General features: G+C 47.3%; 1 protein-coding gene across 1 annotated transcript; it reads right to left on the minus strand.

The window, feature by feature from the left end:
* Positions 1-8,254: 8,254 nt before the first annotated feature.
* On the minus strand, positions 8,255-9,151 carry LOC140721443 (probable G-protein coupled receptor 139). Its single transcript, XM_073036264.1, has one exon. It carries the CDS (start codon positions 9,149-9,151, stop codon positions 8,255-8,257), a length of 897 nt encoding a protein of 298 aa, XP_072892365.1.
* Positions 9,152-17,038: the final 7,887 nt, after the last annotated feature.

Consider the following 17,038-nt stretch of genomic DNA (forward strand, 5'->3'; position numbering starts at 1 on the left):
AAGAAAGAAAAGTAGAGTTATGACATCCATACCACACAAGCAAACCGCGTCTCACACTGCAGAAGTTCATGTGATCATATTCGGAATCTAAACCATGGCAAATAGCTGGGGCATATATGGAGAAACTCAGTCTGAAATTTCAGTAAACACTGTACTTTGGTTGAAATGACTGGTGTGGAAAGTTTGCGTGCTGTGGGGAAATGTACCACTGAGTGAACACACTATTAGATGGACTGGCCTTCTGCTGCCGTCGCCCATCACTTTCAAGACCTGACGTTCAGAGATGCTCTTCTGAACAACCACTGTTGTCCCGACCGGACAGCCAAGTTACTGTCGCCTTCCTGGCAGCTTGCACCGATCTGTCTATTCTCCCCGATCTCTCTCATTCACAATGTGTCTTCGCCCAGAGAGCCGCCATATACTGGATTGTTTTTAGTTTCAGACTGAGTACCTCGGCAATTACATGAGCACCTTAAAATATTGTACCGTGACATGAAATACATGATATTGAGCATCGGGTTTCCCCGTAGCAGACAGCAAGCAATCCTGGGAGTGCAGGAAAAGCCTAGCTGTTTCATTTCATCCCGCCACCGATTCTAAAACGGGGAAAATTCCAAAGCCGCCGATTTTGCAGATGCTGGAAATCAATTATAATGCAGACAAAATGCTGGAGACCCTCGGCATGCCAGACAGCACCTATGGAAATGAATAAACAGTCGAGGGTTTAGGCTTGGAAATCACTCATCTTTACCATTGTGCCTGATGCAGGAACCCACAAGCCTCAGCTGAGTTGAGTTTAAATTGCTTCTTCCGTTTAGGGACACTTCCGGAATGAAAATAATAATAATAAAAAAAAAACAGTCAGACACGTCTGCATATAGACAAAGATTTGCACTAAGTAATATTCGCGTTTGGTATGATACAGAAATGAATGGTGCCCAGGGTGTCAGTTCGGATTTCCCACCCTGCGGTCCACGAACCCCTCGGTTAATGGTCGGGGTCTATGGCATGAAAAGGGTTGGAATCTCCTGGTAAAAACCTAAAGATCGCCAGCTGTGAGGAAGATTATGACGGAAGCAGTTCCAACATTACCAAACAATAATAATAATCCAGTTACTCCGTGGATTTCGAAAGTGTAGAACCAGTGTGGGAAGACTTAAAATAATTAGCAGAATTTGCAGCCACTGCCTGCACACAATACTCAGAGTAACTGGTACAAAATACTGAAATAACTCGGTGAGGCTGCATTTCTGAAATCGGAGAAAGAGTTTACGCTTCCGGCCCAGACGTTTCATCACTGGCCCTCTTCCTATGTCTTCTCCCGCCATGCATTGTGGTTCCGAGGAACTGTCTCAGCCAGAAACAGCGACCGCTAATTTCTCTCCATAGTTCAGGGCTTCCCAACCTGTGGTCGACGGGCTTCTCGGTTAATGATAGGGGTCGATGGCATAAAAAGTTTGGGAAGCCCGCCCTGTTACTGCCTGACCTGCGCAGTTCCTCATTCACTTTGTGTGTGTTTTACTGTGGATTTCGGCGTTTGCGGAATCTGTTGTGATTATAGTCGAAAGGAACCTGAATGTCCATGGGCATCGTCGAGTAGATCTCGATGGTTTAAGCCTGAAAACATGTTGGTATAAACAATTTAACTGCGACCTGCACACACCATTCTTCACTGTTTAGCGGACGGCTGAATATCTTTAAATTAACATAGCATAAAATCTCAGCGTCAACAGCACAGTTTAAACCTGGGTCAACGAGATACATGTATTAACGGATTAGATGGAAGGATAAATGACGAGCGAGATTCCTAAATAATATTTCACAGTCTGATCACCATTAACATTTTGATATCGCCGCGCATGGAAGGCTTACCAGGGACGCCGATGGCCACAATAAGAGGGTAGCAGATTTCTTTTTCTGAAATCATGGTATATATTATTCTGTCGTTCGAATGCTTTCGACTATCCTGAGTTTCATGAGATAACCGGCTTAAAACTCCGCCATATATTCACGATATTTCAATTTGATTAAAATAAACCTTCACGAAAAATGAAGCAGGAAGAAACACAATGGGATATCTCGTATGAACACCACAGAAATAAAACGTGCTCCCTTTAATTGCAAGAGCTCTGCACTTTCGGTGCGACTTTATACTTTTACTTCTCAAGTAGATCAATGCGATTGAGAGGTCCATCTTTTATAGCACTTTTGATTAGCCGATGATGAAACTAACTTGCATAACATCTGGAGCTAATTGCCATTACTTCACTCCTAATTCAGCATTCTTTGCCTTCGAGACCTGGATCCCCAGTGGAGAAGTAACATTCTCCAGGCCAGAAACTCAGCTGCAATAGTGACGATGGCGTTTCTGCTCAATTGCTTCACATTTTAGGGCTCCATTCAAGTGGGAGTGTTGACAAGCCTATTCTTTCATCATATCGAAATAACTTTCTCAACAGTTCTGGTTCAATTCTGCCATTGTTACTCCCTTCGATCCAGCTCTACGCATCTCAATCTGGCAAAGATGTTCCAATTGTTTTGATTTTCATTGAATGCCATTTTAATGTCGTCCACCGCTTTGCCTTTCTGACGTCACCGCTCCTTGTGAAATACTTGGGGTGCTGATATCTCCACCACACCGGGCCACCGGGGTCAGAGAACCATCGGGCCATTGAATACTATATAGCTCTGAGACAGTCCCTGGACACATCCAGTCTGTCCCAAAGTATATTATTGCCTCGTTCCTTCCACCTGCAACCGGTCAATAGCCGCCAATTCCTCCTATCAAATGTAAGATTCGCTTTCATTTTGAAATCGAGCCTGCCTCAAACATTTCTGCCCTCGGCTGATTCAACAGGATTTGTCCACACTCTGTGTGAACATTTCATAATGTTCCATTGGAAATAAACCAACTTTCATCCTAAACAGATTACGTCTGTTTCTAGTCTCACACAATATCAGTAGAAAATAATTTCCTGCATTTACCCATCTGTGCGCCTCATAGTTTTGTATCCCTCCATTAAATCCCGAACCCTTGGGAATAAACTCCAGATTAATCCAACGATTCACGATGAATACAGTCATTACGTCTGGGAGACATATTAGGAAATTCCTCTGCACTCTGTCAATCATCGCAAACCTTCCTCTGTGTGCAGAAATGCACCAACTCAAATTTGGACCTTAATACCGTTTATCATAGCGGCATTCATCTCGAGTGGACTAGAGTTTTAAAGCAAATATGAAATGTTCGGAATTTAACACTGGCCAGACCACAGTCAGAATATTTGGGTACTGTGTAACTTCGGAACTGTATCTACGGAGGCATGTTCAGGCATTTGAGGCGGTGCAGAGGAGGTTCGAGTGATTGATCGACGGAATGAAAGGCATTGGGAAGCTTTTGGTGGCTCTGAGCCTGGACTCATTGGACTTTGAAAGAACGAAGCGGGATAGATTAGATTGATTGGATGTGTAGAGCGAGATGTGTAGAGGGTGCATCGTGCAGTTAGGAGTCTTGAACCAGAGGACACAAGCTCAGAATTATAGAGCGCCACTTTAATACAGAGTGAAGAGGAGTATCTTTTGCCAGATAGCCGTAAATCTTGGAAAACAATTGCCACAGACGGCCGTGGAGGGCAATAGACAATAGACAGTAGGTGCAGGAGTAGCCCATTCGGCCCTTCTAGCCAGCACCGCCATTCCCTGTGATCATGGCTGAACATACACAATCAGTACCCCGTTCCTGCCCTCTCCCCATATCCCTTGACCCCACTATCTATAAGAGCTTTATGTAACTCTCTCTTGAAAACATCCAGAGACTTGGCTTCCACTGCCTTCTGGGGCAGAGCATTCCACATATCCAGCACTCTCTGTGTGAAAAAGTTTTTCCGCATCTCTGTACTAAATGTCCTACCCCTTATTCTTAAACTGTGGCCTCTAGTTCTGGACTCTCCCATCAGCGGGAACATTCTTCCTGCCTCCAGCTTGTCCAATCCCTTCATAATATTCTATGTTTCAATCAGATCTCCTCTCATACTTCTAAATTCCAGTGTATACAAGCCCAGTCGTTCCAATCTTTCAACATATGACAGTCCCGCCGTTCCGGGAATTAACCTTTTCAACCTGCGCTGCACTCCCTCAGTAGCAGGAATGTCCTTCCTCAAATTTGGAGACCAAAACTGCACACAATACTCCAGGTGTGGTCTCACCAGGGCCCTGTACAACTGCAGAAGGACCTCAATGCTGAAATTGATGTGTTCTTGATCTATAACACCAACTGTATTTCTGAAGAAAAGTCAGAAGACTGGGCTTCAGAGGCTTAATAAATCGGCCTCGACAGGACAAACTCATCGGTCCGTATGGACTAATTCTGCTCTTTCAGCGTATGCTCTTATGGGGGAAGAGAGAACCGGAGTTTGTCACAAGGGAGAACCAAGTTGGATGTTGGGATGGGGGCGGTTGCAAAAATGTAAAACTTCAGAATCTAACGCTGTGTCGAGACTGAACGATCAGTAACGGACTGATGATTGCGGTGACCAATCATATCAGCTGAGCCGCGAACAACACAGCCACTGTCCCGGTGTTCACTAACTATGATCGCCGAGAACGAGGACAGGATGTATGCGGATGTTACGTCGTACTGCCAAATTATGTCAGCTGTTACTTGCGTCGACGGAAATCAGTATTCGCCAACAGTGCACAGTGGGAAGGTAATCCACCTACACCGTATGACCCGAGACATTTCATTAATCATCAGAAAAATGTGCTTACCAAAAATGCCCACGGAGGTTAAATGCAGGAAACAGGACTGATCAATCTAACTCGGCAACTTCGCGTTTGGAAGAGCCTGCAGGTCCTCAGCAGGGTTCAGGAAATATTTGTCGGAACAATTCTACTGTCAAGTGATTGCAGGAACAGTAGCACATATCATCAAAGAGCTCCATCGGCCGGACCACGTTCCCTTCACGTGAGTGTGGTACGGGAGATCCAGCTCACATTCCGACAGGTTCGACCCTCAGGCCCCTGCATAAGCGCGGTTAATTTCACTCAAAACAAGTCTGAACTAATGCCACATCCTATGGAGTCAGCTTCAGGAAAACCACACCCAGTAGTAATTAACTATCTATCTGTATATTTCCCTCTACCTAGCTATCTATGAAAGAAATCAATGAATTAATTAATGAAATTAATTTATTTCAGTTTGCACAAACATAACAAAAAGCATCTATTTACAACGATGATTTGGTAACGATGATTTCATAGGACAAAAATTACAAGAAAAACAGACCGAAAGAGTGTAGGCTGAAGCTGCAGCTTATTAAGCCTACCCCTCTTACTTTCCAACAGCATCTTTGGTGCCAATTATCGCATTAATAACAAAAACAATCATAATCTTATAGCAGAATATCCAATTCCAAAAAAAATCATTTATTTACATTACTCCCATTCATTTTAAATCATATATTTTATATTTGTTCATTAAATAATGTTTAAATTTTTTTAAACTTGTTAAGTGTAGAGCATTATAAAAAAAATTCTTACTACAACTGTCCCATAGATTCACCCCTCTGACTGAAATACAATGATTATTAACATTTGTTCTTATCCTTTGTTTTTGAAATATACATGTTCATCTCAAATCATGTTGACTTTATCTCATTTAAACAACTTTTCGATACTTATCGATCTACTCTTTCAGTCTACCTATCTATCTGTACATCTGTCTGTTTGTCTGTCTAGCTGTCTATCTTTCTATCTATCTATCTATCTATCTATCTATCTATCCATTGTAGCTAATGTATTTTTCTACGTACTGCTTCATTTCATATCCATGGATGCTTGTAAAGTGGAGCGGTTGGGGCTTCAGTAGTTTCCGGTGCATAACACCGGGTTGGATCTGGAATGGCTTCCAGGACCTTTAGAGTGGGAAGTGTGCTGCAGGGAGTGAGGTCCGCGCACGTCTCGATAAGAATATTACTGTTTGCTTTTCTGTCTGAATAAAGGCAGACTTGCAGTTCTGACGTGATATCTGGAGTGTGTCCCTTTCTGCGTTACCGAGCGGGATCGGTAAAGGTCTTGGTTTAATGTAACACGTGTTTGTCAGATGCGTGGCTGCATATGGTGGTGTTTTGTCTCTCTGACTCGCATGCAATTTTCCTGGGTGTTGTTAGATTCCTGGATGCCAACCTTCTTCTCCAGCCAATGTAAGCGGACTCTATGCCACCTCCGCCCACTCCGAGTGTGAACCCTGATTCCTAAATGGGGCTGTTGAAGGAGGTTCTCTGTCGCTTTTCCGAGCGCTGAAGTTATTTCAAATTATCTGAATAGCTGGCTTCAGGAACGAATTAAATTAGGCTTCTTCTGCGACAAGAAAAGTAAAGAAATATTTAAAAGTAAAGGCTCTTGACAGATTGGTGTCAGGATAAGCAGCATAAAATGCAAGACCACAGTCAACCCTTTCTCTGCTTCAGCCTTCCTCCGCGGGCATTTTCGTTGTGTTGTGCTGGGCCGTCCGCGGTGTTAAGGTCCTGGCTCCATCGCTTTTCGTCTGGAACCTCTCCCTGGGCCCTACCGCCATGGGTTACCATACGTGGAACTAGGCGCCACTGTGTTAAACTCCAGGCGGCATCGTACTCGGGAGTACAGGAACATACAAATAATCCCACCAAAACAATGTGACGACCCTCATAGAGGATTCTATCCAAAACATATCTGTAAATACTTTGGTGAGGTGTAGAAAGAATCAAGTTTACGAATATCGCTGTTTGCAGAAATGACATAGAGTCCCAAATTCCCTGCAATTTGTCGGGAATCTCTTGTTTGATCTGGACATAGCATGAACATACCACAGTGAATGTTTACTGATGCTCCGTGTATCGCCAGCAGACTTGAACTATGATCAAAGAAAGGAAGCAGAGGCGCTGCAGTGTTTCACGAGGAAGTTCAGGAGAAGGATCCGGGAGATGTGAGGGTTGGGTTATGATGGCCGTTTGGTGGGGTCTGAGCCTGTATTTGCTGGTGTTATGGTAAATAGCGTGCTAGGTGGGAGAGGGCGGGGGTGTGGTGGTTCCATTGCAACCTGTTGCATGTTGGATGTCCCGGACTGCGTGGATCAGAAGAGGTGTTTTTTTCAGTTTTAATGGATTCTCCAACTTGAGGGCCGAGCTTTAGAAAAGAAAGACCTTCCTTTAGAACAGAGATGAGGAGGAATTCATTTCGCTAGATGCTGATGTATGCGTGAAATTCATTGCTATAGACGCTCGTGGAGGGAAGAGTATTTGGTATATTCAAAGTCGAGTTTGATAATTTCATGATCACTGAGGAGTTGAAAGGTGATGCGATGAAGGCAGAAGAATGTGGTTGAGAGGATGATTTGTCAGCGTTAATGGAATGCCGCAGCGGATTCGATGGGCCAAATTGTCATGTTATACCGTACGATTCTAGGTGCCTGTGTTGTTGTGTCATGGTCACAAAACGCTTACTTTAAAAAAAGGTGGGCTATATATTTACAATAAAGCAGGCGGGGAGCTGAAACAGGTTCCGATATTTCATGTTTTACCTCACTGAGGTCTAATGAATATGAAGTCAAATTTCATCGTGTTTCGTAACTGAATCCGTCGATTCCATCTGAATAATAAACAACAGTTGTTCTGCACTGTTGGTAAGCCCCGGTATCGGAGAAACTCCTGCATTGCAGAGAATTTATTGATAGCAAAAAATATTACTTATTTATTTTCAATGACTTCAAAAATGGGATGTGTCGGGTAACTGATTCGATTATTTTAAAATTGTCCTTAGTGCCCCCAGTGTCCTGCATGGAGGGAGTTTATCCGGGTGCGTGCCCAGGAATTCTGTATGTGTGCAGCTGTCTCCTGATGTTGGCACTCCGGGCGAATAGTTTGCTCTTTATTCCGCACGATGGACTTGGCTGACCTGCTGAGTTAACCCAACGTTGCGGGCGTGTTACTTCTGCTGTGCGCAATCAATGTCAGGAATTTCGGCGTGCAAGTGTACCTAATAAAGTGGCCACAAATTCTATCGAGAAATACATAAGACATCAACCTAAGTTATCAGGGACACCGATGTTTTGTTTTATTTAAAGATTTATACTTTACTTCACGAAGGAAGGGCAGAACATTTTTGCATAAAACCTGATACAGCGATTAGAACAAACATTTTAAAGGACGCCATTTATAAACGTGCTGATGCTTTATTTCCCAAATGACCGTATTATTGAACAGGTTTAGCTGCGCGCTGGTCACTGCCTCGCCATCTTAACAAGCAAATCAACGGGAAAGAGCAGCACATTCTTTAGCTGCTCCCTGAATTTGGTCTGGGTCACGCCGTAAATGAAGGTGTTTGTGCAACAGCTGAAGAGCTGAATCACTGCCCCCGCTCGCTGCGCCCGCCACAGTCGGATAGACGTTTCCAGGTCCCTGTAGAGGCATCGCATGAAAATGAAGACCAGGGTGGTGGTCGCCCAGCACAGGAGGAAACTCGCCGACAAGGTGAAGAGCAGAACGATGGACTGTCTCCGGCTCTTCATCTCCGGATCCTGCTGCTTCTCGCTATTTCTCTGTCCCCTGAGTCCTCTGCGCACTCGGCTGGCCACCAGGATCCGTCTGACGGTCAGAATATTGAGGACGAAAATGAGGAAGAACGGAAGCAGCGGATTCAAAAGACGGTCTAACCAGTAAAACCACTCAAACTCCGAATCCATGTGAAGACCCCCTTTGCTAAAGCACTTCAAAGAATTGATAGCATTTTTCCTGTGCAGGAAGTAATAAGGGACGTTCTTTAAACAGAACGCAACGCATATTGCGCCAATTACCCATCCGGCAATTCTTGGCGTACAGTACTTCGTCTGAATCTTAGACCAACAAATGGCCACAAAGCGATCGAAAGTGAACGCTACAGTAAGCCACACGGAACAATCCAACGACAGGTAACACAAGACGTAGTGGACTAAACAGAACGGAACGGACGGCTGAAGCCAGTATGCTCCGTACGCTTCAACTATCTGGTAGAACGCGACTTCTATAAGCACCACCGCTAGATCGGCCACGGCCATCGCCAGCAGATACCGAGTGATACCTTTGGAGAGACCACACTTTCCTCGGCTGAGTATCACGATCGCCGTCAGGTTAACTGGCATGAAGGAAAGAAAAGTGGAATCGTGACTTCCGTAACATAATCAAACCGCGTTTTCAAAGATAATACTTAACCTACACTACATCTTGAGATTTATAATCTGAAACACTTTAGACATAGGTACCAAAGGTTTCAAACGTACATTCAATGTCAGCGAAATCTACACAATGCATATCATGAAATGCTTCCTTTTGCAACCATCGAAGAAAAGAGTGACCCCAGAAACTGAATGACGCTTAAATGTTAGATCCTCAGAGCCCCCTCCCCTCAGCTTCCTCTCTCCCGTGTGTAAGCGGCAGCAAGCAACAATACCCCCTCCCCTCAGATTCCCCTCTCCGTGCGTAAGCGGCAGCAAGCAACAATACCCCCTCCACTCAGATTCCCCTCTCCCGTGCGTAAGCGGCAGCAAGCAACAGTACCCCCTCCCCTCAGATTCCCCTCTCCCGTGTGTAAGCGGCAGCAAGCAACAGTACTCCCTCCCCGCAGATTCCCCTCTCCCGTGTGTAAGCGGCAGCAAGCAACAATACCCATTCCCCTCAGATTCCACTCTCCCGTGTGTAAGCGGCAGCAAGCAACAATACCCATTCCCCTCAGATTCCCCTCTCCCGTGTGTAAGCGGCAGCAAGCAACAATACCCCCTCCCCTCAGCTTCCCCTCTCCCGTGCGGAGGCGGCAGCGAGCAACAATACCCCCTCCCCTCAGATTCCCCTCTCCCGTGTGTAAGCGGCAGCAAGCAACAATACCCCCTCCCCCCAGCTTCCCCTCTCCCGTGCGTAAGCGGCAGCAAGCAACAATACCCCCTCCACTCAGATTCCCCTCTCCCGTGCGTAAGCGGCAGTAAGCAACAATACCCCCTCCCCTCAGATTCCCCTCTCCCGTGCGTAAGCGGCAGCAAGCAACAGTACCCCTTCCCCTCAGACTCAGCTCTCCCGTGTGTAAGCGGCAGCAAGCAACAATACCACCTCCCCTGAGATTCCCCTCTCCCGTGCGTAAGCGGCAGCAAGCAACAGTGCCCCCTCCCCTCAGATTCCCCTCTCCCGTGTGTAAGCGGCAGCAAGCAACAGTACCCCCTCCCCTCAGATTCCCCTCTCCAGTTTGTAAGCGGCTGCAAGCAACAGTACCCCCTCCCCTCAGATTTCCCTCTCCCGTGTGTAAGCGGCAGCAAGCAACAATACCCCCTCCCCTCAGATTCCCCTCTCCAGTGTGTAAGCGGCTGCAAGCAACAGTACCTCCTCCCCTCAGATTCCCCTCTCCCGTGTGTAAGCGGCAGCAAGCAACAATACCCCCTCCCCTCAGATTCCCCTCTCCCGTGTGTAAGCGGCAGCAAGCAACAATACCCCCTCCACTCAGATTCCCCTCTCCCGTGTGTAAGCGGCAGCAAGCAACAGTACCTCCTCCCCTCAGATTCCCCTCTCCCGTGTGTAAGCGGCAGCAAGCAACAATACCCCCTTCCCTCAGATTCCCCTCTCCCGTGTGTAAGCGGCAGCAAGCAACAATACCCATTCCCCTCAGATTCCACTCTCCCGTGTGTAAGCGGCAGCAAGCAACAATACCCATTCCCCTCAGATTCCCCTCTCCCGTGTGTAAGCGGCAGCAAGCAACAATACCCCCTCCCCTCAGCTTCCCCTCTCCCGTGCGGAGGCGGCAGCGAGCAACAATACCCCCTCCCCTCAGATTCCCCTCTCCCGTGTGTAAGCGGCAGCAAGCAACAATACCCCCTCCCCCCAGCTTCCCCTCTCCCGTGCGTAAGCGGCAGCAAGCAACAATACCCCCTCCACTCAGATTCCCCTCTCCCGTGCGTAAGCGGCAGTAAGCAACAATACCCCCTCCCCTCAGATTCCCCTCTCCCGTGCGTAAGCGGCAGCAAGCAACAGTACCCCTTCCCCTCAGACTCAGCTCTCCCGTGTGTAAGCGGCAGCAAGCAACAATACCACCTCCCCTGAGATTCCCCTCTCCCGTGCGTAAGCGGCAGCAAGCAACAGTGCCCCCTCCCCTCAGATTCCCCTCTCCCGTGTGTAAGCGGCAGCAAGCAACAGTACCCCCTCCCCTCAGATTCCCCTCTCCAGTGTGTAAGCGGCTGCAAGCAACAGTACCCCCTCCCCTCAGATTTCCCTCTCCCGTGTGTAAGCGGCAGCAAGCAACAATACCCCCTCCCCTCAGATTCCCCTCTCCAGTGTGTAAGCGGCTGCAAGCAACAGTACCTCCTCCCCTCAGATTCCCCTCTCCCGTGTGTAAGCGGCAGCAAGCAACAATACCCCCTCCCCTCAGATTCCCCTCTCCCGTGTGTAAGCGGCAGCAAGCAACAATACCCCCTCCACTCAGATTCCCCTCTCCCGTGTGTAAGCGGCAGCAAGCAACAGTACCTCCTCCCCTCAGATTCCCCTCTCCCGTGTGTAAGCGGCAGCAAGCAACAATACCCCCTTCCCTCAGATTCCCCTCTCCCGTGTGTAAGCGGCAGCAAGCAACAATACCCCCTCCCCTCAGATTCCCCTCTCCCGTGTGTAAGCTGCAGTAAACAACACTACCCACTCCCCTCAGATTCCCCTCTCCCGTGTGTAAGCGGCAGCAATCAACAATACCCCCTCCCCTCAGATTCCCCTCTCCCGTGTGTATGCGGCAGCAAGCAACAATACTCCTCCCCTCAGATTCCCCTCTCCCGTGTGTAAGCGGCAGCAAGCAACAATACCCCCTCCCCTCAGATTCCCCTCTCCCGTGTGTAAGCGGCAGCAAGCAACAATACCCCCTCCCCTCAGATTCCCCTCTCCCGTGTGTATGCGGCAGCAAGCAATAGTACCCCCTCCCCTCAGATTCCCCTCTCCCGTGTGTAAGCGGCAGCAAGCAACAATACCCCCTCCCCTCAGATTCCCCTCTCCCGTGTGTAAGCGGCAGCAAGCAACAGTACCCCCTCCCCTCAGATTCCCCTCTCTCGTGTGTAAGCGGCAGCAAGCAACAGTACCCCCTCCCCTCAGATTCCCCTCTCTCGTGCGTAAGCGGCAGCAAGCAACAGTACCCCCTCCCCTCATCTTCCCCTCTCTCGTGTGTAAGCGGCAGCAAGCAACAGTACCCCCTCCCCTCATCTTCCCCTCTCTCGTGTGTAAGCGGCAGCAAGCAACAATACCCCCTCCCCTCAGATTCCCCTCTCCAGTGTGTAAGCGGCAGCAAGCAACAGTAACCCCTCCCCTCAGATTCCCCTCTCCCGTGTGTAAGCGGCAGCAAGCAACAGTAACCCCTCCCCTCAGATTCCCCTCTCCCGTGTGTAAGCGGCAGCAAGCAACAGTACCTCCTCCCCTCAGATTCCCCTCTCCCGTGTGTAAGCGGCAGCAAGCAACAATACCCCCTCCCCTCAGATTCCCCTCTCCAGTGTGTAAGCGGCAGCAAGCAACAGTAACCCCTCCCCTCAGATTCCCCTCTCCCGTGTGTAAGCGGCAGCAAGCAACAGTAACCCCTCCCCTCAGATTCCCCTCTCCCGTGTGTAAGCGGCAGCAAGCAACAGTACCTCCTCCCCTCAGATTCCCCTCTCCCGTGTGTAAGCGGCAGCAAGCAACAGTACCCCCTCCCCGCAGCGGCAACAAAAACGGCATCGGCACCCACCACCGTGAACTCACGCGAGAGCAAAGCAACAGCAAAGACAGAAACGCAGTTAAACCAAAGACTAATTTTTCACTCGGTATTCGATATTTCACAATAGGTATATAGGGAGCAAGTCATCGTCTAGTTTTTATTAACATTACTGTTGTAGAATGCCTGCTTAATGTGGAGAAATAACTCTGCTTTAGTCAGAGGTCTCAAAAAGATATCACCCATCCTTTTCAAGATCTGACTTTCAGAGATGCTCTTCTGCACATCACCATAACAACGCGAGTTTAGTTGAGTTGCTGACGCCTCTCTGACAGTTTGAAACCTCCTGTCTATTCTCCAACAATGGTCAACTCTCGTCAATGGTGCGCTTTCACCGAGAGAGCTGCCTCTGACTGCATTGCTTTCATTTTCTCTGTTAAACTCCAGGGACTTTTGTGCGTGAAAATCCCAGGCGCTCATCGCTTTACGAGCCAAGCGAACTACAATATCTGGCACCAGCAATCACTGCACGTTCAGAGTGACATAAATCGCATTTCCCCCCACCCCTCCCCCCCTTTACCAGACCCTTCACCATTGGTGTTCGGCTCACAACCATTTATTAAGTCTTCGAACCCCATCCAATCTGATTCTGAGGAAATGTGGAAATGTCTCGGCGCGAAAGGTAGACTGTTTATTTGTCTACATCGATCAGAAATCCCATACTGGGGTCAACGAAATTCTCGGTTAGTGCACGAGTCCGCCGCGGAAATATAAGACGGGAATTCCTGCCACAGATGCCGCCCGACCTGCTGAGTTCCTCAGTCATTTTATGTGCAGAAACATAGAAATATAGAAATTCTACAGCGCAATACAAACCCTCTGTCCACAATGCCATGCTGAACATATGCCTACTTTTAAAATTGCGTAGGGTTACCCCCTACCCATCTATTTTGCTGAGCTCCATGTACCTATCGAGGAATCTCTAAATATATCCTATCTGTACCCACTGCCAAGGACATAAAACTACGTCCTCCCGTGCTAGACATTTCAGCCCGGGAAAAAAAGGCCTCTGACTATCTACACGATCAATGCCTCTCCTCATCTTTCACACCTCTATCAGGTCACCTCTCATGCTCCGTCGCTCCGAGGAGAAAAGGCCGAGTTCACTCAACCTGTTCTCATAAGTCATGCTCTCCAATCCAGGCAACATCTTTGTAAATCTCCTCTGCACCCTTTCTATGTTTTTCACATCCTTCCCGTAGTGAGGCGACCAGAACTGAGCACAGTACTCCAACTGGGTTCTGACCAGGGTCCTATTTTGCTGCAACATTACTTCACGGCTTAAAACTCGATCGCAAGATTGATGAAGGTCAATGCACCGCATGCCCTCCAAACCAGAGAGTGAACCTACGCAGCAGCTTTGAGTGTCCTGAGGAGTCGGACACCAAGATCCCTCTGATCCTCCACACTGCCAAGAGTCTTACCATTACTACTATATTCTGCCAAATATATCATATATATCAAATATATCATATTTGACCTACCAAAATGAGCCACCTCACAATTATCTGGGTTGAACTCTATCTGCCACTTCTCAGCCCAGTTTTGCATCCGATCGATGTCCCTCTGTCTCCTTCGACAGCCCTCCATGCGATCCACATCACCTCCAAACTGTGTGTTATTCTGGCGCTCATGTCTTTGCCGAATTTATTATGTTTATTGCGGAAAATAACCTGAATTAACATCGCGATCGTCGAGCTCTTAGCGATGGTTTAAACCCGAAAGCATGTTGCGATAAACCAATTTCACTACCCTTCACCAATCAGCGGACGGCTAAAGGAATTTAATACTATATGTTTTAAAATTTCAATGTTTACAGCAGAGTCCACAAGTGGGACCAGGATATACATCTATTGATGAATTAAGTGTAAGGATAAATGAGGAAAGAGATGCATAAGTACTATAACGCATTGAGATCACCAGTGATAGTTTGATATCGCCGCGCAGGGAAGACTTACCAGGGACGCCGATGGCTGCAATAACGGGGTAGCATATTCTCCTTGCTAAAACCATTCTATACTTCAGGTCGGCGTTTGCAATACTTATTATTATCCAAAGGTGTGGGAGTTTAACGGGCGTATAACTCCGCCAATTACTCAGAATATTTCGAATCTATTAAAATAAACCCACACAGGAAACACTGTGAAACATCTCTGAAGAACCGCACCGAAATGAAGAGCACACCCTTTAATTGCAACAGTTTTTGTTTTTGCTGCGCAATGGCTTCGGTCTCAAGTGAAGCAAAGAGACTGAGGGATCCGTCTTTTATAGAGCATTCGGTTAGTCGATGTTGTAAACAACTTGCATATCATTTGGCATTAATTATCGTTACTTCATAACTCATCCAGCACAGTCTGCTTTGCGGGACCCGGATCCCCAGAGGAGAAACAGAATTCCCACTGCCAGAAACCCAGCGTGCGTACTTATGTTTACGATGCTTCGGAATTTAGGGCTCCACTCAAGTAGAAGTATTGACAGCCCTTTCTCTCATCATGAAATTATGTGTGTCTGAGCAGTTCTGGTTCAGTGCTGTCATTGCGACACACGTCAGGTCAGCTCCAAGCGTCTCAATCTGACGCAGACATTCCGATTGGTTTTCAGAGGGAATGCCACATTGATGTGGGTCTTCGCTTTGCTACCCTGACGTCACTGTTCCTTCCGTCATACGAGAGGTGTTTGTTTCACCACCGCACTGAGTCAAATGGCTGTTATTTAAATCGTCCCTCCGGCTAGGTGAACAGAAATGCACCAATCCCTGAATTTAGAACTTCACAATGCCCGGCACATCGACAGGGAATACATGACTGTCTCAGTTCTGACGACTATGAAATATTGGATCACAATCATTTGTTTGCGGTGTTGGTGGCTCTTGGTATAGCCCTTGTTATACAATATGTAAGCAAGGTCTGTATAGATAACAAAGAGAAATATATCATAATTCATTTCAAGAGTACAGCAATACTAAAGCAAGAATGTAATGGTGGCGATTTATTTATAAGGCTCTGGCCAGAGTCCAGACAAAAAAATATTGTGAGTACCACGTGATTTTGGAGCCTTAACCATGAAAGGACGTTCCAGAATTTGACCCGTTCCAGAGGAGGTTCAAGCGAGTGATCGAAGGAATGAAACGGAATGGGAAATGTTTGATGACTCTGAGCCTGTACTCGTTAGACTCTAAAGCAATGAACTGGGATAGATTGGATGTACAGAGGGTGCTTCGTTTAGTGCGAGGTCCAGTACAGGAGGACTCAACCTCAGAGTAGCAGACAGCCCCTTTAGACCAGAGATGGAGACGAATATATTTTTGCCAGATGATTGTGAATCTTTGCAAACCACGGCCACAGTCGGCTGTGGAGGGCAAGTAACTGGGTATACATAGAGCTGAATTTGATGGGTTCTTGATTTGGAAGAACGAAAACTGTTTTGAAGAAAATTCAGGAGAATGGGCTTGAGAGGGTTACTAAATCGCCCACGCTGAAATGTTGGAGCAAACTCGGCGGCTGAGTGGGCTAATTCTGCATCTGGTCTGCTGGGATAAGGGCGGAAACGAATGTCCTCACAAGCGTGAACCATGTCGGGTTTCAGTCTTTACAAGTAAGTGGTGGAGGTGTTTGTCGGGGTGTGGGATTGAGAAGATTGAATGAATTCTGAAATTTAAGATCCTAACACTGTGCGGAGATTGGAGGACCTGTTCAGTTCTGAAATTTGCGGTGTCCAATCATATGAGCTGAGCGTCGAGGATGAGATGCAGCGGCGCTGTGTTCACTAATCGTGACCGGCGATAGCGAGAATAGAATTAATGTGGATATTGCATCGTACTTCCGTATTATGTCCGCAGTTAGTTGCATCGACCGGTGTCCAGTGTGAAAAGAAACACAGCCGATGCAGTATCGGTGCATACTATGCCGACAGCGTTTGATTATTCATGGGTAGTACGTACGGAAATGTTGTTGCTCACGAAAAAGAGCACGAAGTTGAAAGTCAGGCATAGAAAATTTCAACCAATTTGGCAACGCCATATGCGAATGTGTATGCAGCTCCCCAGCAGTGTGCAGGGGAGACTTGACGGAAGACAACATCAAGTGCAACCTAAATAATTCATGACCTCCACCATCCCGAACACCTTCTCCTCTCGCTGCTGACACAGGAGACTTGGATCAGATACAACCTTGTTACATCATTAGCCCCCCGCAAAACGTGGGTAATTGACCTCACAGCTGACTAAGCTCTACAGACTTAGGACTCTGTTTCAAGGCCTCTACTCCCAAGGTTC

Source organism: Hemitrygon akajei, unplaced genomic scaffold (assembly GCF_048418815.1).
Source record: "Hemitrygon akajei unplaced genomic scaffold, sHemAka1.3 Scf000055, whole genome shotgun sequence".
Taxonomy (NCBI): Eukaryota; Metazoa; Chordata; class Chondrichthyes; order Myliobatiformes; family Dasyatidae; genus Hemitrygon; species Hemitrygon akajei.